At 39.6% G+C, this 24,691-nt stretch overlaps 1 protein-coding gene and 1 long non-coding RNA gene across 3 annotated transcripts in view; one reads left to right on the top strand and one right to left on the bottom strand.

Annotated features, from left to right (window-relative positions):
* Positions 1-3,505: 3,505 nt before the first annotated feature.
* On the bottom strand, positions 3,506-16,452 carry LOC127356107 (uncharacterized). The gene is made up of 3 exons (XR_007881889.1): positions 16,352-16,452; positions 15,235-15,263; positions 3,506-4,392 (listed from the first exon to the last, which is right to left on the bottom strand). It is a non-coding gene; the product is annotated as an uncharacterized LOC127356107 (long non-coding RNA).
* The window catches only part of cdin1 (CDAN1 interacting nuclease 1), a 53,596-nt gene continuing 45,068 nt past the window's right edge, over positions 16,164-24,691 (top strand). Inside the window, exons 1-2 of one of the 2 annotated variants that reach the window (XM_051387489.1) lie at positions 16,164-16,589; positions 16,863-16,990. In XM_051387489.1, coding sequence (XP_051243449.1) covers positions 16,587-16,589; positions 16,863-16,990 — 131 coding nt within the window. In that variant the 5' untranslated portion in view covers positions 16,164-16,586. The remainder of the gene's footprint in view (positions 16,590-16,862; positions 16,991-24,691) is intronic. The other variant, XM_051387498.1, reaches the window with a different exon arrangement.

Genomic DNA, 24,691 nt, shown 5'->3' with positions numbered 1-24,691 from the left:
TTACTTTATTTTCAAATTCCAGATGTGTCAAAGGAAGAGCAATGAAGCCAATGGAGTTTAACATGAATATAATCTACAGATTGCATGCTTGACTCCTAAAATACATCTGATTTCTCATTTATCAATATGAATACTTAACGGACTGCCAGATTCAACCACTGACACTGTAAATGTCAGTTCAAAATATAGATAATGTAATATCCACTAAATAACTGTATATTATGCTTGTGTAAATATGGATTCAAGTTTTTGCAACTGGTTACTAGCATGGTATCAATCTAAAGAATATTATGTCACATCTGGGCATATTATCAGTGCGTTAATCACTCTCTCTGCAGCACATTATCCACTATAGAAATTAGATTTAAAACATGAGACATAAAATTTTTTGGATTATAATTCAAAAGTGCACAGAAAAATATCATCAACATGAGAGTATGTTGCAGAGTATACTGCTTTTTTTCTCACAAGATCATTACTCCATAGCAACCTGCTTCTCCCTGTCAGTTGTAGGCTACACACATCAGCCTGTTTCACACCGCTTTGCTCTGAACCCTCTAACGGTGCTGCAGACAGCGGAGATGGATGCTTACACTGTGGAAAGTATGAAATTAAAAGGAAGAGTCTGATAAATTGACAGCAGGCACCTCAGGATAGAGAAGCAGGAAATGGAATGATCAACCTGACTTGAGGGTGGAGCACTGGGCCGCTGAGGAGAGGCTGATGTATATACAGCAGGGTGACATGTTTGGCTGTAAAAGTGCATGCTGTGTTGTGTGTTCTTTGTTTCATTTGGGATTTGCATGTTTGTACTGTATGCACACTTTTTCATAGATAGGTGTTAAAAAACAATAAAAGTGAGGTACCTGCATGAATTGCCTTTATACAGTTTCAACCTTTTTTGTTATTATGCAGAAAAAAATTAATTAATCATCTTGTATTGATACATGTATATCTAAAGAGCAGAGGCCTTTTCAACACATTTTGACATAAATTATAACTTTTTAATAAAAGTTGTTAAAGTAATGATCCTTTCACTTTAAGAAAAACAAGTTTTATAAGTTACTGGGGTTGCTAAAAGGTTAAATAAAGTTATAATCAAAATATCGTAAAGCCAAGCCAACAAAAGGTCAGAATACATATCAACTGGACAGAAAAACTGACATTATTCCTTAGTATAGAGATTGTCTGAAATGCTGCCACAGGCTTATGGATGCCAGAAGCATTGCAGCTTTTCTATGTGGCTGTAGTTACTTCTGGAACCTGTTGCTACATACAGTAAGAGACTAAATCCAAAAATAAGTCATACAATTGTCACAGCAGATCCAAATCTTTCCTCAAATATTATGATACGGGAAAAGAATGCCTTTGTTTAAATTTTTGACATCAGAAAATTTTGAAGGATAGATAGTATCAGAACAAAAATACAGTTGGGAGACATAGCAGAATATTGAAGTCATATTTCTGAATCCATTTTTCCACTGTGTTTTCTCCACCATACCAAAAGCAATGATTCAGATGGTCTCAGCTAATATGACTGAACACATACAGCCTCTCAGGTTGAGCCTCAGGCTTGGGCTCGATACTGCCAGCACATGAGAAAATAAAATTCAAGGGGTAACAGTCAAGACATTACTGTAACTAATTTCCTTAGACCGCCGCTTCTCAAGAGCAAATGGCGAGGGTGTAGTGGCTTTTCCAACTGGCTTTATATCTCCCTCTTGCCTTCCCTTCCTCTTCTAACAGTGGTAAACCCCCACCCCCACCCCCATCCCAGCATACTGCCCGGCTGCTCACCCCAGCACAGGTGTTTCCCATTGCCAGTCAGTCCCTCTTGCACCAACACCAACATTGTTTTAAGGCAGAGGACTCTGGGCTCCTTCCACAGGCTTCTGACAAGCCATCAGGCCCATGTTTATCTGCAGGCATAAAACTGCATGCATCACAGTGTCCACTCGCTCAGCCTCTTGGGACGACACATGGTTTGAACATTAGTTCATCCCTCTGAATGGAGTAAAAGAGAATCTGTGAGGCCTTTAGCCATCACAGAAGAGAAGCTGGGAAATAGGACAGCGGACGAAAAAACAGTTAGCAAACATCATCCGCTGTATGTAGTTGCTTCACGAATACTATATAGAACAAGTGCAGTATGATTATGCTTTTACCATACCTGAGTTAATGGGAGCGGCATGCATGCAACCATCTTGATAATTTAATTTGAGTGTGCCCCGAGGTGGAGCAATCTTTATTTCATCAGCTCAAAGCAGTTTATTTCATTAAAATGTCTTCTTGTCCATCACTAAGAACCTGTTCCTTTTGAGATAAGCTGGCGGAGTTCATCATAATTGCAAATGTTTGCCCATAATGTAAAGACCTTGTGGGGTCTAGTATTCTTTGAGATGAAAAAGGTTGTCATGCATACAAATCAGAACAAGTGACAGTAATTCCCGCCAACATATTTCGATTAGTGACAATTCATAAAGAAGTGGCAGAGTTGCTCGGACCTGCAGGGCATTATCATTTGGCCCCATGGTTTGCTTTAAATCGCTGCTTTTAATGGTACTCTAAATGCAGTTTCCCCTAAAAATTTAAAATCTATTCTTTCACAAATTTTTTTTTTGTCTTATGACTAACATGTCAACAATTTTCTGGACTTTACCGGCAGGTAAAGGCATGAAAATGAGTCCTCTTTCGCCATCTCTTTTCATTTGAGTCTCTGACTTCTACTTCTCCCGTTTCATACACTATTACAGTATGTACATTAATGCACACACACATACACACGTCTACACCCCACTCCCACACACATCTCATGGCGTAGCGGCTGAGAGGGGACTAACTGACAGAGATTGCTGGGTAATTCAAGCCAACATGATTGACTTTATGATCACTTTAAAGCCCCCAACTAGTCTTTATGCTTTCAAGAAATGCCAAAAGTTTCCAGCACAAAAGTGTCAGGGAATCAGGCATGAAGGGAACAAGAGGTAGAGAACCCCTACAACTGCTTTCACTTCAGAGCCCACCTCCCTCCCTCCCTTCTTCCCTCACTCTTTCCCCCTTGGCACTTTTAATGGCATAAAATTATGGGCCTGCAAGAGCGACAACAACTGTCTAGGTTTAAAACATAATACGTTGACAGGACTGACACGGCCATTTTCTCCTCCTCCATTAGCGTTGAGACGTGGCCACCTCCTTTTGCTCTTAAAGAACCAACCACAGTGGCAGGCCATAGTTGTCAGACGTCACTTCCTCTGTCATTACCCGCTGACACACTGACTGCTGGTGCTTTCATAATGACACACAGAAAAAAAATACCAAGGAGTCTAAAAGTATTTCAAAAGTGGTCTCTCCTTATCGTTACATTAATGGACACTAATGACTAGGTGGATGTGAACATTGGGAATCATCAGTAAGTCTAAGAACAGATATTAAATATTTGGGGCCTTGGGAGAGAGCAGTCACATTCAATACAGAGAAAAATAAAAGTCATGGTGTTATAATGGCATTATTGTAAAATTCTACTTTTATTGGGTTTTTTTAAAAAAAATTTGTATTGTATGATTTCATACCTCATCCATTGTTAGGTTTTTTTTCCTGTAAAATCCAGCTCCTTGTCAGCCATTTGTTTAAGAGTGTAAAGTAAGAGACCCAAACACATTTTGCCTGGATCAGAATTGTTTACTTGACTTAATGGACAACAATTTTGATAACAAATTAATCATTTTAACATTTGATCAAACAAATATGGCAATCATTTACCGGTGCTAGCACCTAAAATATGAGGCTTTTCAGATTTTCTTTGATTTACGATCGTAAACTGAATAACTTTGAACATCACCTTCTGCTTTGGGAAATAATGGTGGATATTTTTTCACTCTTCTCTGACATTTTATAGACAAACTGATTGGGTTGTGGGTGGATTAATTGAAGCATATAAAAAGAATAACTGATTAAGAAAATAATAGTGAGGCACAGCAATAATTAATACATTACTTACAAAAATTAAAACTGTCAGCGCCTTGCCTTTCATGAGTACTTGTTGACTGTAGTTTTATGAAAAGATTATAAATTTCTTCTCACTTTGCTTCCAAGCGCCAGACACGTTAGGCCCAGACAGAGACACATTGTTTATGGGCACTTTAGCCATCAGGAACACTGGCCTCTGCTATCATAAGTCCCTCAAAAGTCTAATCAGCACTCCCAATGATACTGTAAATGTTGTTCTTGCAGGATTCCAGGCCCAGTCCAAACCTTGTCTCAACCCTGATGGTGCGGTGACGATCAGGAGCATGAAATCTGTCCCGCAGCGCGAGGGTCTCGGCTTCTGAAACTGTAGATCTATCTGTTAGCTAAACATGTCGACCACATTCTGTGCTGTTTGCTTCTGCAGGCCTAACAGAGAGAGAGAGAGACATGGAGAGATCTATAATTCAAATAAACAGGAAGAGGATTATCACTCATAAGCTGCATAAGAACTTCAGTGGAGAATGTTGGGTTTGCTGAGACCATAAATAAACAAGATCTCTACAAAGTTCTGGTGTCAGCTTGTCCCACTTAATAAGTATGTTATTGTTGCTCTAACTGTGTTCTCCCTTACATGCTGCAATGTCCTAGTAGCACACTGTGGCAGAGCCAAGGCCTTTGTTTAGCTAATGTCCTGTGGTGGCTTCTGATTGGTCTAAATGACCTGTGACACCTCATTAGCTCCTCAAGTTGGCCTCTCTGCATCGTATTATTAATGGCGACATTGAAAACAGAAGCCATATTAACCACCTCACACTTAATGGTGTTGGTTTTGATTAACATCACCAACACTGAAATGACAGTGAGGTTAATGGGAACCCTGAACAGGACCCCAAATACACACACATGCATACACATGCTGTAAGTATGCCGGCTTGCACACAAAACACACATCTTCCCTATCTTGGCTGATATCATCTTACTGGGGATTTGGGTGGTTATCATAGTGAGCATGAAAAATAAGACTGAACGGCCCAGGAAGCCTCCACTGACTTGTCTATATGGAGCCTCATTAGGGACATTGATGGATGGGCTATTGCCACCACCAGGCTCTCCCAAGAAAAGCTCTGGGTATTATTAGTGTTTGTGTGTTTATAAACTGACACTTAATTACAGGTGCAAAATCATACCACATACATTAACGAGTTAGGGCCCATTGAGTATAATGCGGTTTGGATATTTGAAAGAAAGAAGAACTGGAATTATAGCACTGTGACCAGGAATTAGTCAACGCCTGATGATTAAATACTTAAATTACATAAGGAGAGACATACATATTGTGTCTGGGGAAATTTTTAAAATAAAATATAAATTTTTAGGCAAACAAAAAAAGAAGCTCATTTTACTGGGCAAATAAATAAGATTAAACCCTTTGAAAGTTAAAATACAAGAACTAGAAGAATATTAGTATTTAGTAGTTTTTTCGGTTGTAGGAAAATAATGTATTTCTCTTGTGTCTTCTTGGGAAAAGTTTTAAAATGACCTTTCAAAAACCAAAGAAAATGGTAAAGGTTATGTTTTCTGAGAGATTTTTATATCAGTATCCTTGGTTAAGAATAAATAAATATTCTTTGGTGTTAAATAAAAGAGCAGACATACCACATGAAATGCATGGTCACTATTTTGTCTTCCCATTCCCCCAGGTTGCAGCTTTTCAGCTTGAGTCCAGATGCAAACACAAGTTCTGCATTTTCACATTCAGCCAGCAACTTTCAAAGCAAAAACTACAACAGTGCAAGCATTTCAGGAACAGACATGAAGGTTTCTTTAAAAGGAATTCTCACTCTGAGAAATCTATAACACTTCTAGTTTCATGTACATCAACATATCAACAAAAATATTTCTGAAATTAATTTCCAACAGCAAGAAACAGCTGATCTTTATTTTACGAGTGAGAGAACTCGCTTTCCTCCCTCTTCACACACACTACTGTAGTTGTGTATCGGATTTACAGCTGATAGTTTACTTTTATACCAGAGGAGGTCATACGATATGATATTTTCTGTTTCCCAAAATGGCTTCAGCCAAGGGCCCAGACGTATAAAACATACTCCTGACAGCGATACATTTCACGTGATGACACTACTCTGAAACAATCTCGATATTGCCTTTCCCTGTCATAAACAAAACCTGACCACAGTTCTGTTTGCCGGTGTGTGTGTGTGTGTGTGTGTGTGTGTGTGTGTGTGTGTGTGTGTGTGTGTATGTGTATGTGCGTTGCTGTCGATTTGTCTATCTAGCATGTGTGTGACGGGGGAGGGAGAGAGGAGGAAGAATGGTAGAGGGACATGGAGACGCAAACTCTCTTATTCTCTGTGGTAGACAGCGTGAGTAGATGGGTTCACTCTGGGGAGAGCAGTGGGAATGGTTGTAAAATGCACAACTCCATGGTAACTGAAGGAGATGTGGCTCTGCTGAGAACAGAAACAAAGCGATAGAGAAAGGGCGGGAGACAGGAAGGAGAGAAGGCTAAGAAAAAGAGTAGGAAGGAAGAGTGAAAGAAGAAAGAAAGTGAGAAGAAGGGAGGCGAGCAGACAGACAGAAAGGGATGGAACAGACATGGGGGAACTCTGGCAGGTGCTTCATCATCTGCTAAGGCATTGTCGGGCCGCCCGTAAACAGTCATTGGGCTTCTCGAGGGAGCAACCTTCTCCATAACTAGCACAGGTATAAATCTGCCTCTTAGCCACTAAATTAGACACATTCTTGAGAGAGCCTCACTCCGCAAGTGCTGCACAAACCTGAGGGAAAAAGGAAGACAGAAAATTAAGCGAATCCACTGAGAGTAGTAAAGGAGGTGCATGAATAAGGTATAGCCTATGTGAATTTAACCAGATGGCCACTTTGATCCCGATGAAAAATTGTTAATGTTTTTTCACGCAAAGCTGTTATGAATAGTTTCTTTAAACCGAGCAAGAATTAATTTCCCCACCATCTCGAAGAGCTGTCATTGCATCATGTGTAAGTGCCTGCTGTGGCTCAAAGCTAAGGGCCAGGTCCCAGGTCTGCGCTCTGTCACCTCGTCACAATGTTTATCCTTCATTACGACTTTGAAAACAGCGACACACCCATGATTTTATTTTCACCTCAATGAATTTTTCTAACCTACGAAGTGGTGACACTGTGCGACAACATGACACTTGGATATTGTTTTAACACTTGCAGGGGTTGGCGAAGGGAGGAAAGTTTGGGGTAAAACACACCAAGAAGAGTGATCGAGTGTTCTGACCACATAATGTTTTTACTGCGTGTGTGTATATGTGTAGCTGTGTGTGCATACTGTATGTGCATTCAAGCCTGTGAATTGTGTATTGTGAACAATACATTCTAAAAATAGCAGGACAATATGTGGAATTTTTTGTTTCATGAAAGGCAATGTTAATAACATTTCGATGTAAAAAACATAATTAAAAGAAAACTGGGACACATACACATATACTGTATATATATTCCATAAATACAAATACACACACACTCTTACACAACATGTAATTCAAAAGTCAAGTAAGGTAAAACAGATGAATGAATGTACAAAAATGTTATTTGATAAAGAAGGAAAGAATTGTTTACATGGTGTATATTTACATGCTATATCTGCTCTGCTGAATGCTATCTGCTGCCTTTGAACAACTTCTCTGTGGTCGGAGGTCAAATTTGTCATCAAAAAGCCCTGCAAACATGACACTGAAGTGCGCTGCTATGTGTTGTAACAGGATGCTAATCTCCTAAACACTCCATCTGTATTTGCTAAAACATTGCCTCACTCGCAACCTATTTGCTTAAATGGCACTTTACTCGCTCTTGTTTTCAAAAGGTATCCTGTGGGTCACAGGAAGGAAAAAGTAGGTTAATGTTTTTTATAAAACACGTTGCATTGAGCAAGCAATCGCACAAATTAAGACAACCACTCATGTATTAATTATAAACAACGTAATAAAGGGAATACCTGCTAAACCTTTAACTTGACAAAAGAGACATGAGTTTATTATTCAAACCCACTTTTAAGTGATCAGTATAAAAAGTAGATAAGAGAAACAAAGACAAAAGTAATGTACTATTTATGATGTAATTAATACTTTAAGTCTACAGTGGAATTTACACATAGGAAACAATGGACTGTATTAATCTGTGCTTGCAGTCTCAGGCAAGGCTTTGTCAGCCCTCCAGTTTAGCACAACTCTTTTACTAGTTCCCCTCTCAGAGAGTTTCTCTAAAAGAAATCCCCACAGGACTTTTTAACATTCTAATAAAAAGATTTTACAGAGTGGTGTGAGTGTGAATTTTGGGGATGATGCCATGGAAAAAAGAAAAAGAGGTGAGCACAAGATTGTTAGTGAGGGACAGGAATAATAAAGACAAGGTGGTGAGCATATTTTACTCATAAATCAAGAAGACACTATATCATACGATATGTTAAGTTCAAGTTGGCTGAATCGTGTAGTGAGTAATAACAAAATGATGTCCAAAATCAGATCAATGCACATGTCAGTAAGTTAATGCTGCTGTTAAAGTTTTAAACAAACTTTCCAACTAAATTGACTGAAATAAAATGTTTTTGTACAAAGTAAAATTTAAATTTTTTATTTGTTGTTATTTCAGGAAGTTTCATTACATCTTTTGATTGATCACACAGACAATAGTGCATACTAAATCAACCGAGCCATAATCAACCTTTGATACAATAAGCCTAGTGCTGACAGAAATAATCCACTGGCCACCTTCTTAATGAATAATTGATGCCCATCTTAACAGGCTAATGAATGAATGTGGTTTGGGTTTGAGTGATAGCCCTCTTGTTGGAGAGCTATCCCAGGAGGGACGGGGCACTGGAGACGGAGGTGCCATCTTCTATAACCTGTATAATTGGTCATTTGACATGAGTGACTTGACTGTGTGTGTCCTTGCGCCGCCAGTGGAGACTGACCCTTTTACCCTATTGTTTATTAGCACTGTTCCAGGTTATCACACCAATTAGGGCTGCAATAACAGTGATCAGGATAGGAAAACAAAAAGTACAAAAATGCATACTATTAGCTAGGGCAATGGAGGATCAGCTCAGTGATGGCAAGAATAAGTGAGTATTATTTTGACCTCACTAAAAATATTCTAAAAAGAGTAAGTAATTGAGGAGTAATTATATAATGGGATGAAAAAGTCGTAGACACAAAAAGGTTTTTGTTTCATAAAAGTTTATGCTGTTTATCTCAGCTAGAAAAATAAAAAAAGCAGTGTGGAGAGGTGACAAGGCTCCAGGGCTGTTCCCTGTGTGCATTTGTGTTGGGCTTGTCCAAACAATCATACTTACATTTTAGCACTATTATGCGCACACCCTTTTTCCACAGGTCTGATAACATTCTCACTGCAGTTTCGGTGTGGCACTCTGACTAAACAATACCTTATTGACATGAGCTCAGGCCTCACAATAGCCACAAAACATCAGAGTTCCTGTTTTTGTTGACACTGTTTGAGCCCTCCATTGAAGGCGAAGCCACTGTGGACACAGCAATGCATAATCAGAGCTCTCTGTCATACAATACAACAAATCAACCCTTTAAATGTTTGAGCATGATAAGGCAGAGAGAAGGCACACAGAGGGGGAGTGGGACAAAGACAGAGGGAAGTCAGGTAAATGGAAGAGTGGAAAGTTGATGGAAATGGAGAGTTAAGCGAGACTATGGAGTCAAGCACCACTAGGGGACAGTAGTAAGTCATGGACGGCAGCAGGAGCGGCGCGCGTGTATGTGTGTGTGTGTGTGTGTGTGTGTGTGTGTGTGTGTGTGTGTGTTTGTGTATGCATGTGAGTGTGTGTGCGGCAAACAGTGAACAAAAGACTTTCTTTGTTGCACTCTCAGATAATAAAAGAATTCAGAAATAGCTACTTGACTGCTTTAGAAAAGATCTTGACAATGCGTTGGCCCATAATGCACAGGAACAGCTCCAGATTTACATAATCATATGTAATGTAAACCACTACGAGGCTGCACAGCCAACAAACAAACTGACTGGGGAGAGGGTGACAGAGGGAGAGGGATCCGCTTTCCCCTATGGACTTTATATACTTACTAAAAGTACATTTTGCTTCATCTGCTCACAACAATAGGACAACGTTTGCAAATTTTGCCGGCTTGTGTGCTGATGATTCAACAGAAAATAAGCTCCTCAGGTATAAACCTAAATATACTTCAAGCACAGCATGAGAAGTACCAATTTTAAACATTTCTTTTTTTATTTACCAAAATTGATTTATAGCTTTAATTATTGTGGTTTCCTAAAGAAAGAAGCACACAATGTAATGCTGATTCCAACAGTGACAACAGTTAAAATAGTAGAAATTATATGTGGTATAAAAAAAGGAAGCCTGTGTGTTAATGAGACACAAAAATACATGGACCTTTTCTTTGACCGCAGATCAAGATGAATGGCCAGAAGATTTCACGCTGTTACTTGAGAAATTACTACTTATATCTGTTCTCTTTGTGTTGTACATTAAAACGGGTCATTTGTTTGGTAACTGGTTAAACCAGAGAAGTTAACACCTCCACGTACCTCTGACGTTAGATATAACTGCCAGGAGGGAGCCAGTGTTTCTTTTTTTGCTATGGTAACCGAGGACGTATATTCAAAACATGCAGCCTCCTCCTCCTCCTCATCCTCCTCCTCCAGCAATTAAAAGCAGAACAATAACAATATTCACCAATGACAGCAGCGTCTGTACAGTAGTTATGCCCTTCGTTAGTTTCACAATGTTCCTCATGAATTAGTTAAGTCTGTTAATTGCACATTTATTACACTCAAGGCCACAGAGAGATACACTAAATGGCTACGGAATAAAAAAAACACTTGAACACATATAGGAATCATGAAAAATAAATTAAGCTTTTACATTACAGCTTAACCTGATGTGGCAAAAATAAGTTTTACAAATTAATTTTACTTGTTTTTTTGTTTATATTGGAAAATGGAAAAAGTAATTTACTCTAGTCTAAAAATATTGTTAATATTTATGTGTGCCTGATGAACAGGACTGAGTGAAAAATCATGGATTAATAAATATCAAATTCTAATTTTAGAAACTTTATTTTTAAGAAAAAAACTAACAGCTCCAATTATTCCAATATTTAGATTTGTCTCAAGTGCTTCCAAAACAACATGGTAACGATCATATTTCTTCAGAGACAAGAAAATAAGGCAAATATCACAATCATCCAGCAGCATAATCCCTTTGTGTTTACACTTTATCATCGCCTTTTCTGATCTCTGGCGTGTTTCATTATGGAGTGACGTTTGAGTGACACTGCGCCGGCTGTCACAGCCATGTGCTGAGGTTCCCTCTCATTTCCAGCACCAACAATAATAATGACTATTCTAGTGCTAGCCCCACTATTTGTGTTATTGTTGTGGGGTGTCAGACACGGGCCCTGACGTTTGCTGTGCTATCAGCAGGAGTGTACAAATACAAACACATTTGCCTGAGTTATTGACCTTTATCTCCCCACTTTCTTGACAGCCTTCTCCAGTTATTGACAATACAAACACATGGGACGACGCATAACCTTTCATTTACAGAGCACTCTCTCTCTCTTTTTGTCTCTCTCCCTCTCCCTTGCTCGTTCTTTCCCTCAGTCTGTGTCTCTCTGCTCTTGCAATTTGTTTAAATAAAATGGGGCAGACAATGGTACTGCTCATTTCTGCCATTTTTCTTTCACTCCAAATTTCAGAGGATAATATCATTAGACCGATACAATGGCTGCTATTCAGCCTTGGATACACAGATATTTCAAGTATTCAATATAGTTTTGACATGCTGACATTAGGGGAGAGTGTTGTTTCCCTATTTGTTTGCTTACAATGTCGATTCCGTCATAAATCTTAGATTCCTAAGCCAAGATGTTTGTCTTTATGATCTTCAAATTACCACACAAATATATACATATCAAAACAAGAATAATATGCACAAATAAAAATCCTGTTGAAAAACTAAATATTTGTTATCGTTGAAAAATAAAAATTTACAGTGTATATATGAAGCTTTTACATTTATGTTTTAACACATAGAAAAGTATATAGAGAGTAGTTTTATTTATGCAGAACGAGGAGCAACATAATTATTCTGAAAATGGGACTGAATCCATAAACCCATAATAAACAGAATAATTTACTGCATCTCAATACAGCGTTGAATAACAATGGTCATAAAAAACACTAGTATTCCACTAATGATTCTCCTCCAGGATTTATTATGTTTTTCAATGTGTGTCCTCTTGCATTTCAGTGTGAAAAATAGCATACATAAAATACGGGTGTCCCCACCAGTCAGCCCCTCTGCAGGTACTTCAGAGCCCCAAAATTAAATTTTAAACAATCCAGACCAGTGTTTGGTGACCATGGTTAATCATCAAGAAACAAAGACATCAAACAATATTTGATAATGAGAAAAATGCCTCCAGGATATTAGGGGATGGGGGGAGAGCACAGCGTGAGCCTCGGCAGCAGTGCTAGGTAGAGAGGCCAGACCAGACACAAGCCGCATTCACATGTCTGTGTGCGGTGACGGTGGGTGTCTCTGTGTGTGGGTCTGACACAAAAACCCACACACCCATGCACACATGCATCAACTTCTATCTCATGCACATACACACGTGCATGTATGTACACACACACACCTCTTATGGAGTTAAAAAGCCATTAAAACATTGCCTCTTTTTTAAAGTTCATGACGAGATAATTAGAATTCAGCGTATGGAGCCAGTGGTGAGATTACAGCTTTGTGAAATTGTGCTACATTTTGAACTTCACTGCATCACGCCTCAACCCAATTATCTGCAGTTAAAATGGCTTAGTGAGGCTCCAAACTGTGACTGACAAAAAATACAGACAAACCAAAAAAGTTTTCTTCAGAGATAAAAGTGATTATTTCCCCCAAATTTTCTGAAAGGCTAAAACAGCAAACTTCTATTTGATGTTTCATTCAAAACAAATATTATCACATTTGGATAATATTAATATATCTTAAAAGTAAATTCATAAACAGAAAAATTAAATGTTTAAATTAAAATATTAAAGTATTTCAGAACCACATAATTCTTAAAAAATAACTTTAGTAATACTTTCTTCTTTCAGAAATACGTGAAACAGAATGGTTCCATTTTTCATCAGGCCAGTGTAATTAGTGCTAACTAAAATAAGAAGTTGGGCAGACAGGGGAAGGTAGGGAGGGGAAGGAGTGTCGGGTAATGAGGAGAAAATTTCCCCCTCTTCCTCTGTCATAGTGTTATTGGGTTATCCTTGATTGACGCAATGTTAACAGTCTGGCCAAATCTAGGCAGATCCAGCAACCTAGTCCGAATGGCAGCATGTGCAGCCACCTCGGACATGCAAATTGCACCCGGGTAACCCGTTGACTATGATTAATGAGCTTGGGCTGCAGCCTTTGTTTCCGCGTGCAGCCGTTTAGAGTGAAATACAATCCCAAAATATTATCAATCCCCTATTAATCCAGTAAATTTGTTCACACTGCACATGTTGTTTTGAGCAATTTACAGCCAAATATGTATTTGTGTTTCTGTGTGTGCATGTGTGCGTGTGTTATGGGGGTGAGCACAATTGCATTTAATTACATGTCCTCTAATTAAATTCATTAAAGGATAATAAAATAAATGGAAGAAACAGCTTTGAAAGCTAGGGTGAAACACATGTGTCTTGTCTTCCGTGATGTAAAATATGGATGTGGGATTTTCAGGGGCAGTCATGCTGTTCAGGGGGGAATGCATGAATCCGATACCTTGCTAATACTACAGGCATTTCCTGGTTATGGCTTGCCTCATGTTTAAACTGTGAATTTTAGAGCTGAGATCCCAGACTCCCTGAAGATTGGGGAGCAATTCTGTGGTGCAGAGGAGTGAAGTCACTGACTTCACAAATGGAAAAAAAAGAAACATTATGACAGTAATGCTGACATTCTAGTGTAACAAAATGCTCTGTCTGTACGGTGAGTAATATCCCTGGGTATGGTAAGGAGGGACTAATGTGTAAGACATGGGAGGACTTGCAATTTCCTTAAACTGTGTGATGAGTAAAGGAAATTACACAACCTCACAAATCTTAAATTCATCGACTGAAGATGCTGTCGATAAAAAAACATTTTTCACACACACAAACACATTTTCTCCCGTGCACAGCCACGCACTTTCCCTCTGCTGCAAGCAAAATGTAAATGTTTTCCAGGCATTAAGGTATATAAGTGCCATTAGTGGCACGGTGCTTAGCACTACAATGGTGTGCCGAAAGCAGTGGAGCAGAGATCAGTGCAGCATCTCCTGGATATCAGAGGGAGACATCCTTTGTAAATTCATCTCCCACTGTGAGCAGGCTTCACAGCTGGTTAACGGCACTGTGTGTACCACTGCCCTGTTTACACGCAGCCTCCAAAGCACTCGTCTTTCCCCCTGCATCCTTTCCCTGTATCCCCTCCATCGCCTTGCTCTCTCCTTCAGCTCTCATCACAGCCCACTGTGGCTCTCATAGCCATCAAAGATGCACACAAACTGATTTGTGTGTGCGCACACAGCACGAGCAGACACCTACACACAACAAAATCTCTGATCCCCTCGCTTTTGGGGCCATTACAGTACACTGGCTTCCAACCCTTTCTCTGATTTTTATCTTTTTATACCATCACATTACACTGATCCTTTTATACCTATTACACACACGGCTCCCCACCAAACCCCCTGATCCTCTGATACCTAGATGAGTAAACTGCTCCTCCTGCCCCTGACCTCAGCCCTTTGTAGCAATCAGACCAGACTTCCTCAGAGGCCCTGATCTTATCTGGCCATACCAATCCCACTACACAGCTCCCTTTTGTAGCCACCACAGAGCACTGAGCCCTTTCAGACCCAGGGACTGTGCCGGTGAACACACAGCCCGAGACCTCAGCTCATCTCAGACATCATACTACACTGCCCAACAACAATGAGCTCTATTTTCTGATGCACCACAGGTCAGATAGAGCCTTTCTGCTCACCAATGCATTGTTCACCCACAACGGAGGAAACCAGCAATGTTCATGTCAAAGGAATAGACCATAGAATTATTTGATATTGTCAAAGGCTGGCAGACAATAATGTCAATTTGTCATCATTTGATTGATTTTTTAAAGGCTAATTATTAGGCTACTTATATGACTTAATATGAAAATATTAAACTCACCATGAAATGTCTTTGAGACTTCCCTGCATCTGTGTGTAAAGAGAGAACGTTAAAGAGAAAATCTATTAGGGTAGAGTGAGGTTTAGCACTGTTCAGAGACTAATTACACAATAATTGTAAAATTATATTGATCTCAGGGGATGTATTTGACAAATTAGGGCTTAAAGATTTTAGTCCTATCTCAGTGTCAAATCAACCCTCCAGAACATGAAGCAATCATATGGTGCAGAAGGAAATAATGAAACAAAATAAATCATTAATTAACTATTGACTATTTTTCCACATATATCAGTTTCCATTTGCAACTACTAGATAGGTATTTCTATTGAAATTCAAGCAGTTTGGAGTTACACATGTTAGAACTGTAGACAGTGCAAACATGTATCCTTTAAATTCAACATTATTCTTGTATGTTTTACAAATCACCTAAGCCTCTTCTACTACAGTACTGTCATCCTCGATCTTATTCACATATTTCTGCCGGGGGCATTTAAAGCATGCCCTCAGTGGTGAGGTGAAAGGCAGTGATGATTCTGGGGGGCCCATGGCTGAGGATGGCCCACAAAAATCCCTGCAGGTTGTAGGAAATAATTAAGAAAAGCCCAAACCAATATTCTCTCAGGGGGTGTGTGGCAGAATTCCTGTCTACGCCCATGATTCAACCACTGCACAGGAGAAAGAATACAGTAGGCTATATATTACATATTAATGATGTCACTGCAGGTTAACTATATGTCTTACATGTAAACTTACATGGAAGCTCCAAAATACCCTGTAGGTGTAATATTATAAAATTAAATGAATGATGAAAACACTGTTTTAACTGGGCATCTATCTTAATATGCACACGCACGCACAGAACTAACAGTTATATATTGTGAAATCACAGACACAGTAATTGTGTAAGCTGTATTTATACTGTACTTCACATACGCACTCAGACAGACGCTCTCTTCTCTGTGCCCCTGTTTCTGTCTCACTCTCTCTCTCTCTCTCTCTTCCTCTCCACAATACAACACCCCTCCATACAGTTTAATCGTTTTCATTTTATTCTTTACTCGGTCGGACTTTTCGACGAGTGTTGCATGAGAGCTTAAGTCTATTCATTTTAATGTACCTGTCTTCGTATCGCTGGCATTTGACGAGGATCCAGTGACGCTTCGGAGTTGCCGAGAGTGAGCAGCTCGTCTTAGCCGGACACCGCCTTCGTGTTGCCAAGTAGCCAATCAGCTGCTGGTATACTCAGCTCCATGGATGAATCGACCAATCAGCGCCTTGCTCACACAAAAGTCACCTCTTCAACTTCCTAGCGGGAAGCCGCTACCGGGAACTGTCCACAGCAGCAGGAATCAATGGTAAACAACCCGTTTTACGTGTTATGTATTGTTCTACAGTCATTTTTAACATTGTGCTCCTTATGATGGTATTCAGTAGTCCTTCGTATATGAGGCAACATGTTTTCTTTCATGCTATGCGTTTAGTGTGTCACGTTAGGCGTAACATAAAGCTAAGTTTGGTTAGCAGTGTAGGTACAGCTGTTTTTGACAGCTGTCAAATCAGATTGCTACAGTAGCAGCCGGTAATCACAGCCTCTTCCTCTCTCTCTCTCTCTCTTTCTCTTTGTACAGATAGATACAGCAGCTAATCAAAGCAAGATGAGACTCTCCCGAGCCGAATATAAAGAGATAGTGAGGTGGATTGAACAACTGAGACCTACCCGCCAATGTATGAAGATGCTGAAGGAAAGATTTCCGAAGTAAGTTGGTGTACACACTGGACAAATGCCAGTGTATTGTGTGCAGCTGTTGTGTGTTTATGTACGACAGTGGGTGAAAACGCCATGCTACTGTGCATGCGCATCTTCTACCAAACTGCACATTGTTATGATGTCTGAAATGCACAATGCAAAATGAATTTAGGTTATAATTTATATACATGAGAGCAAGTTAAGTTAAATCCAATGATTACTTCATCATCTGTCTATCAACTCCCCACGGCAGCATCATTTTATCCGTGTCTCTCTTTTTAAATCTCATATTATTAGATATGTATAACCCCATTTAATTACTTGTTATGATCACTAATTCCACACAGGTTTCTGTGTAGGCTTCCACCACAGCATAAGCAGCGTTTTGCCATGCAGCGCCTGCGCATCAGAAATCGAAGAGAGAGGTTAATGGTTGTGTTTGCCTTTCTCCTTGACACTGAGGGCCCTCACTTTATTGAACGTAACATGTGTAATCCCCCAAGGCCACCAGGACACCATGGCTGATCCCGTTGAGGTCACTTACAAAGTCGTATGTATTTGGAGCTTCCTACTTCCATTGTGCCCTAATCACCAATCTAGAAGAAGGTATCAAGTCCCCAAAGGGGACACAGTGGAGCTTGAGCTTGCTTTTGTTCTCACTGTCAGCATTTTACCGAATATGTCATGCGTATAACGTTCATCCAATATCCTGTATGTTTAGGCACCAACACTAGGAGGTCCTTTTCATGTTTATTTTAAGTTTCCTTTCCCCTTTTGGTTTCCTAATCCAAACTGTCTTTAACAAACAGTCCAAACGCCAGTTTTTCAAAAAGTGGTACTGTTGGGTGTAATAATTAAAGGAAAACATTGGACGGTTTTCATTCCAATAATTCTACACGATCTCTCTCTCCCGGAGGTGCTGGCTCTTTTGTTTAGTCTTGCTGGTTATTGTTATTATTTCGTTCACCATAACCAATCTTGGGGAGGCCCTTGCTCTTTAAAATCCCTGAGTCTCGTCACCAGGCCTGACAGACAGGCACGGCAGCAGTGTTTTCACAGCCTGCGAAATTATTCTGGTTGTCCAATCAGCTGAGCTGGGCTCTGGAGGGTTAGTGATTGGACTGGCAGGAAATCAGGCTCTTAAGACATAACATATCGACTAGGCCATCCATCATCTCTTAGCATGCGCTCAGGCACGGCAGTCAGCCACCCCCGCCCCACATCCCTCCTGTCCCCTCGGACTGTGTGGGAGCCCTGCCACTGCGTAAATATTGGCCAGGCTGGGGCTGGCAGAGGAGGGGGTTGGAGGGGGGTTAGCGGTTTGTTGTGGACAAGCCTGCACTGAGGGGATGGGCAAAAGATTGGTTGGGTTATAATAGTGAGAGAGATAGAAAAGACAGGTATCTCAGGATATCAAATCATTTCACATTGCAGTGGGTGATTTCCAAATGATGCAAGCAATGTTGAATGAACTGTAGATTCATGTGTAGTCTAGCAGTGTCATGGAAGAGGTTGTAGTAGTTTTTTAGGGGCATGTGCCATATTTTTATTGCAGAGGACAGGGCTATTATTTTGTTCAGATAATTTTATCATATATAAAATATTACTTTTTATATTTTTATGCAAACTTTTTGCAAATTTCTGAGCAAATTATAATTAAAAGGTAATACTGATAAGTATTATTACATGTGTAAAGACTTTTCTGTAGAACTGTGGAATAATTTTCAGCAATTTTCATAAAATTTTCTTATCTACTGATATCAATCTTTCTTGGAATTAAAAAAATATTATAATGATTTGAGTTCCAGTGATGTAGATAAATAGAAATAGCCTTTATCCTCAAATCTCTGAATGCTGTATTGAGTTCAAAACCATTTCATAATCATTGCCTTTGATTGTGGACTTAAGGGGAGGAAAAATTTAACTTTGAACAAAATCATTGTTATTGCTCATTTCAAGGTAATTTGCACGGAAAGTCTGTCAGTCTTTCTGTCGTACTATGAGCAGGGCTTGTGGGAGGAGAGAGGGAGTGTCCCATAGACAGACAGAAAGAGAGAGATTGCGATGTGGAGTCCCTCATCTGTAACGGCTGCATAACACAGATGTTGGGAGTCATCTGTCAGCCTGGCCTCTCTTGCCGGGCCCGAGCTGCTCTGGGGGGAAAAGAATTGGACACGGTGCTGTCACTTTTTACCCCCACTCACAATGGAGGGACATGCAAATATCAACCCCCATTCCTGCCCTCTCTTCCTTGCCCTCGTCTTAGCCAGCCGTGGTGTCCTGCCTAGTATCTGGACCGCAGCTAGGCAGCGAGGGGGGGCGGGAGGGCTCATCGCAGGCCGGTGCAGGGGGGAAATGTGACATCAGTCCCATCACGTCCTTCTCTTGCCACGTATTAGAATTGGAAATGATGGGCTGCTCTCTGAGGCCTTGCCTGGCTTCCCTTGGGTCTAGAGGGGACCCCAGTCCTTCCACTCTTTGTCCCCAGAGAGAGTCTGTGGAAGGAGGGCGAGAAAAAGAGGGAGGGAATGTGAGAGTCCTCTGTGTCCTTCTGTGCTATATTATGAATGAATTTGGATGTAATGATTGCCCCCCTCTTTAAAATGCCATTCAGCTCACTCCTCATATGGCTTTCACAGTCATGGAAGTAGGAGGGTGTGCAGAAAGGGGCAGATGCCTCTGTTTTGGAAAATGCTTAAAAGTAAAGTGTGAAGCATCCCTCCCCTCTAAACACAGGCACTGCCTCTATCTTTTTAACTCACACACGCACACACACACACACACACACACACACACAGCTCCCTGGTGAGGAGTCCCTGAACGTTTTTCGAATCGGGCCCTAATGTGCCGTTTTCATCAGCACTGAGGCGGGCTGCAATATGGTGCTGGGGCTCGCTCTGGGAATATGAATGTTGATTAAGCATGCGTTCAGCCTTTTGAAATTCTGAAGAAGTGTCAGAATAATGGATGTTGAGCAAATGTCAAGCATTTGTTAATTTCTCTGTTATTTGGGGTTTATCTAGCGTGATCTCTGGAAAGAAAGCGCGGGACAGGGTTGTTGTGGCATGTGCCATTGATATGGTGATTTCTTGGCTACAGACACTTTGTTTTTGATGTTAATATCTAGGCTCAGGATGTAGCTTAGGGACTTGCTCATTGATTATTTATTGTGGCTGTATTGTTTATCTTTTTTTTTACATCCTGGTTAAACCTAAGGATTTGGTAACAGGCAAGATGCATTAAACTGTTAAGCTCTTAATACATTTAGTGTATTTTTGTGTAGAGCGGGATTTGGGATTTCTTTTACAATTGCTTTTTGTTCACGCCCAAAAATACCCCAACCATCTTTATTGAAGGGCTACACAATTAATTTAAATATTATCGAAATCACAATATGGCCAATATGCCAATCGCAGAAGCTAAACTGTTTGATAAAACAGCATTATGAAATACATACGGTAGTTCTGAAGAGATGCCCTGGCCTACAAATCTTGTTCTCCAGATTTAACACGTTTGGTACAGACCCCAACAAATGTCACATCATGATCGTTTTAATAGTTTTTTTCAGTGAAAATTGTGACGCAAAAATGATAATTCCAACACTAATCATGAATCATATCACAATCGCAATATCTGTCAAAATAACCACAACATGATGTTTTGAGCATATCATGCAGCCCTACTTTATTGATGTATTAGTCCATTTAGTAATCTGAAAATTCACTTTCTTTTTGTTGTCGTTGAACACATACTTTTTTATAAGGTGAAAGGGGATCTAAAGACATACTACCCACTCATAACTCACAACTCAAGTTTTAAATATATAAAATGTATAAACAGTGTTCGTGCTTATGTCACAGTTGGAGTGTTTCTAGATTAAACTGTGATTTCCACCATTGTATATGTGGAATCAACTGAGTTGCTCTGTCGAAGCTCTTGTGAAGGTAGAATTCTACAGCTATTTTGTACCCTGGAAGTGGCAATGACATTACCCAGAGACTGATCTAGTGCAGAGCCTGTGGGGGCAGCCCCAACGGCCTCCATTGCACAGCCTCACACTTCTGGCTGCCCATATTGAACAAAACACAAACTGGCAGTTGGGGCTTAGGGGTACAACCCATGGAAGGCTGAGAGGCTGGCAAACTAATTCCACAGCTTTATGTGGTTAGATGAGCATTGGAAGGGTGAAGGGATGAATGAAGTGTAAGCAGAGAAGAGAGCTGTAGAAAGAAGAGAAGCTCTGCTGAGTTTACAACTTCATGTCAGGCTAAGGAGTTCATGAATAATAGATGCAATCAATTACTTGATTAGGAAGCACAGGAATGACTACTTCCTCTTGATATCTTAGGGACGTTGTCCAAGCACATTCTATACATTGTAAAGGCTTTTCGGCTCATTGGGCCAAAAACACTGAGGTAAGCAGCCTGTTGCTTAAGTAAGGCGTAGCAATTATAAGAGACAGTATCTTGAAAGATAGAAACTGTCGTCATTGGATTGCTAGACAGAATAAGATGTTAATATTAGTAGAGGCAAATTATTGACACAGGAATATCAGCTTTTGTGAGTAAGACCAACATATTGTACCAATGTTGTCCCTCAACCCCCAAAGCCATAAACACACAGAAGGAAACCTACAGCATAGCGTACCATAGTTCAGCAGGGATGCTATGGTAGAGTCTCTTGCCCCAGGTTCTCTTTGCATACTGGGATCAATTGCAAAAGAAGAATGAAACAAATTGCCCAGAATGGTACAAGTTCCCCAGCCACGCTTGGGGGAGTAGGCAATTGGTCAGTGTAATGTGTTTCTTTGCCAGACCAGTGGACGCTCGCCACTTGACAGATAACATGGACCTCATTTTCAGTTTCCACAAGAGTTTTCAAAGGCAGCGATGACAATAATTACACTATAACAATGACAACGCACCATAATAGTTTTAACATGTTTTGTCACAGACAGAGTCATGAAGATCCCTAGCTTTCAGGAGGAATCACAATTAGGGTGGTGATTGCGGGGTATTTCTCGCTCTTTTTGCCACCATTATATAACAGTTCTGACATCTTGGTGCACCTCAGTAGACAGAAATTTTAAAGATTGTAATAAAGTGAACAGGGCTGTGTAGGGGTCATATTTTTCATCTATTAGGACAATAGTAGGCAGTGAGATGCCCCGTTGTGCTTCTGCTAAAGCCATTTCTGTCCACAGTCCCCCGCAGGCTTGTAGTTTTGTATGGCCTTCTGCAGAGAGACGATGGGGGGGTGACTATCAGTAAATGTAGTGGAATGTACTCTGAGTCAGGCTTGGGGGAAAAAATAGGGGGGGAAAAAACATTGAGAATATAGTGATACCTTTGATTTGTTATACTTAACATGCTAACCGATGAAATAAATAAATAATAATAATAAAAATGTAAGTAATGATACACTTCTGCAACTACAGGAAATACCATATGTGACTGCTGTCGCATTGATTGTAATAGGAAGAAGGCTTTACAGTTGTTTTGCAAGAAAAAAAAACTAAAACTAATTTGAACTGTAAACACGTGTGCTCATTGTGCAAGTATTTGTTTGAAGCTGCATGACACACTGAGATTTGTGTTTGTTTCTATCTCTTGTCAAAATATATCACATTTATACATTAACGAATAAAGTTTTTTTTTTTTTTGGTACACATTTGTTTTGCTGCTGATGACGGTAGGCTTAGCTGAGAAACAGATGTTAGCATTTTGCCTATCAGCATGTGTAATTAGCAGCATTTGCATATCCAGAGTGTTTAACCCACATTCAACTGTTTTTTTTTACTTTATAAAATATTGATCGATTGGAAAGAAAGTGCTTAATATATTATTGTCAGCACTCTTGCTTGAATAAAATCCTTAGATGAGACACGAATCCTAACTAGGCTAGGAAAGCATCGGCTAATAATTACAGTAATAGAGGTGTGGATAGCAATAGAACAACGTATTAACACTAAGCAATATTTTCATACATTTTGTAAGGGTGAATCATTTCATCCATGTCATTCCCTTTTCAAAATAGCTTAATCGCCATTAGTAAAAATATGTGCTATGCCTCAATTAGCCAGATCCATGCCCTGAAGAGTCGCACCATGTAATACTCTCTGCATGCAGATACACCAAATGCTAAGTACTGTGGCAGCATATGATACCAATGCCATTAGCCAGGTGGCTTTCATTACCTAAATTACAGCTATTGTTTATAATTAATTATTTGTAAATAGGAAGATTCTGAATATAATTGATAGCTTGAATTTCCCCCATCTCCTATTAATTAGGTTGATGGGAATTTCTAGGCGTTTCACTGCTGTTTTTCCATGTATGCTTAAGACACTGATACACTGTGAATGCACTAGGAGATAAGGCAATTCAACACTCAAACATGAATTTGTCAGATTCATAACCAGTGGATAGCCTAACTTAATAGAGCCTAAAGCACTGACCAGACAGGCATACCAGCTCAGTGACAAAGTGAAAGTCCCTAATTGTTTTTAATTTAATCTGCTGCTTTACTATTTTGGGTGCCAGTGCATATTAATGCTCTGTCTTATGTTGTAAGGAAGGGTAATTAGGTTGAGAGTGAATGATTCCCTAACCACTCTTCTGTCTCCCAACCTTCTGTTTCCCCATGTTCCAAATTATATCCAAGAGGGAGAGATTTTTTATTTTTTTTCTTCTTGCATAAAGGTCAATGTAAGGATGTGCTGCAGTGTCACAGACTCTTTTTGAAGTGAATTTTTAAATACGTTCATTGTTTGTTTGCTTTTAAAACATTTTAATAACCGAACCGACAGACCTCTAATTAATAAAATATGAATATGTAATCAATTAGGCTAAGTAAGTAGGATAGAGATAGATTAACTTCAATGTTTACATAAATCTTATTTTTTAGGATTAACTCTAAGAAGAAATATGTCTGATGTGTCAATTATTTTAAATAAGTGACATCAATATAAAAATCTTGTTGTCATATCATAACATAATAATCCTTCTGCTGTGTTCAGCATGTGCACACATCTGAATAAAATACTGCTCATTAGCTTTGTTTAAAGCCAAAAACAACAGAGAGAAATTAATCTGGTTTTGGAATAGTTCTTGTATCAGTTTATTTATTTTTTATAACCACAGAGATAGTAGTCCCTCAAATATTGGTATTGTGAGGTATTACGGTGATAATGTAATGCTACTGTGCAGCGGGCAGATTAGATCCACATTGTAAGACTGCACTTGGCTCCATATTTTAGCATGAAGTGAGCATACTGTGCCCAAGAGAGCACAGGTTGGATATACATTAATGTTCACCCCGCAATAACTTACTATTAATGCCTGTTAAATGGAAAAAGGGCATTATGCTGTATGAGCGCAGTGTAAAACTTGACAGACTCTATAAAACGCAGACAACTGTTGGTTTGGATCCAGGTACCTGCCCCCATCTCTTTACATTGCTCTCATTATTTTTATCTTTTTACAAATTTTACAATGTTGGGTCTTGCTTCAGTATTTTTAGTTGTAGTTTCAGTTATTTTCAGCTTTTTGAGGCATTTTGTCCAGTTTTGATGTCGGCAAAAATCGTTCAGGTAAAAAAAGAAAAAGAAAAGTCCCTAAAGTTCTTAGTGTTTTTGAAACAGATATGTTTTCCCACATATTCAGAGCAGTTTATGTCCCTTTAAAGTTAACAGGGTATAGATTTAGCAAT

The sequence above is a fragment of the Dicentrarchus labrax genome, unplaced genomic scaffold, assembly GCF_905237075.1.
Source record: "Dicentrarchus labrax unplaced genomic scaffold, dlabrax2021, whole genome shotgun sequence".
Lineage (NCBI taxonomy): Eukaryota > Metazoa > Chordata > Actinopteri > Moronidae > Dicentrarchus > Dicentrarchus labrax.
Note: the sequence above shows the minus strand (reverse complement) of the source record. Positions and strands in the feature narration are given on the sequence as shown.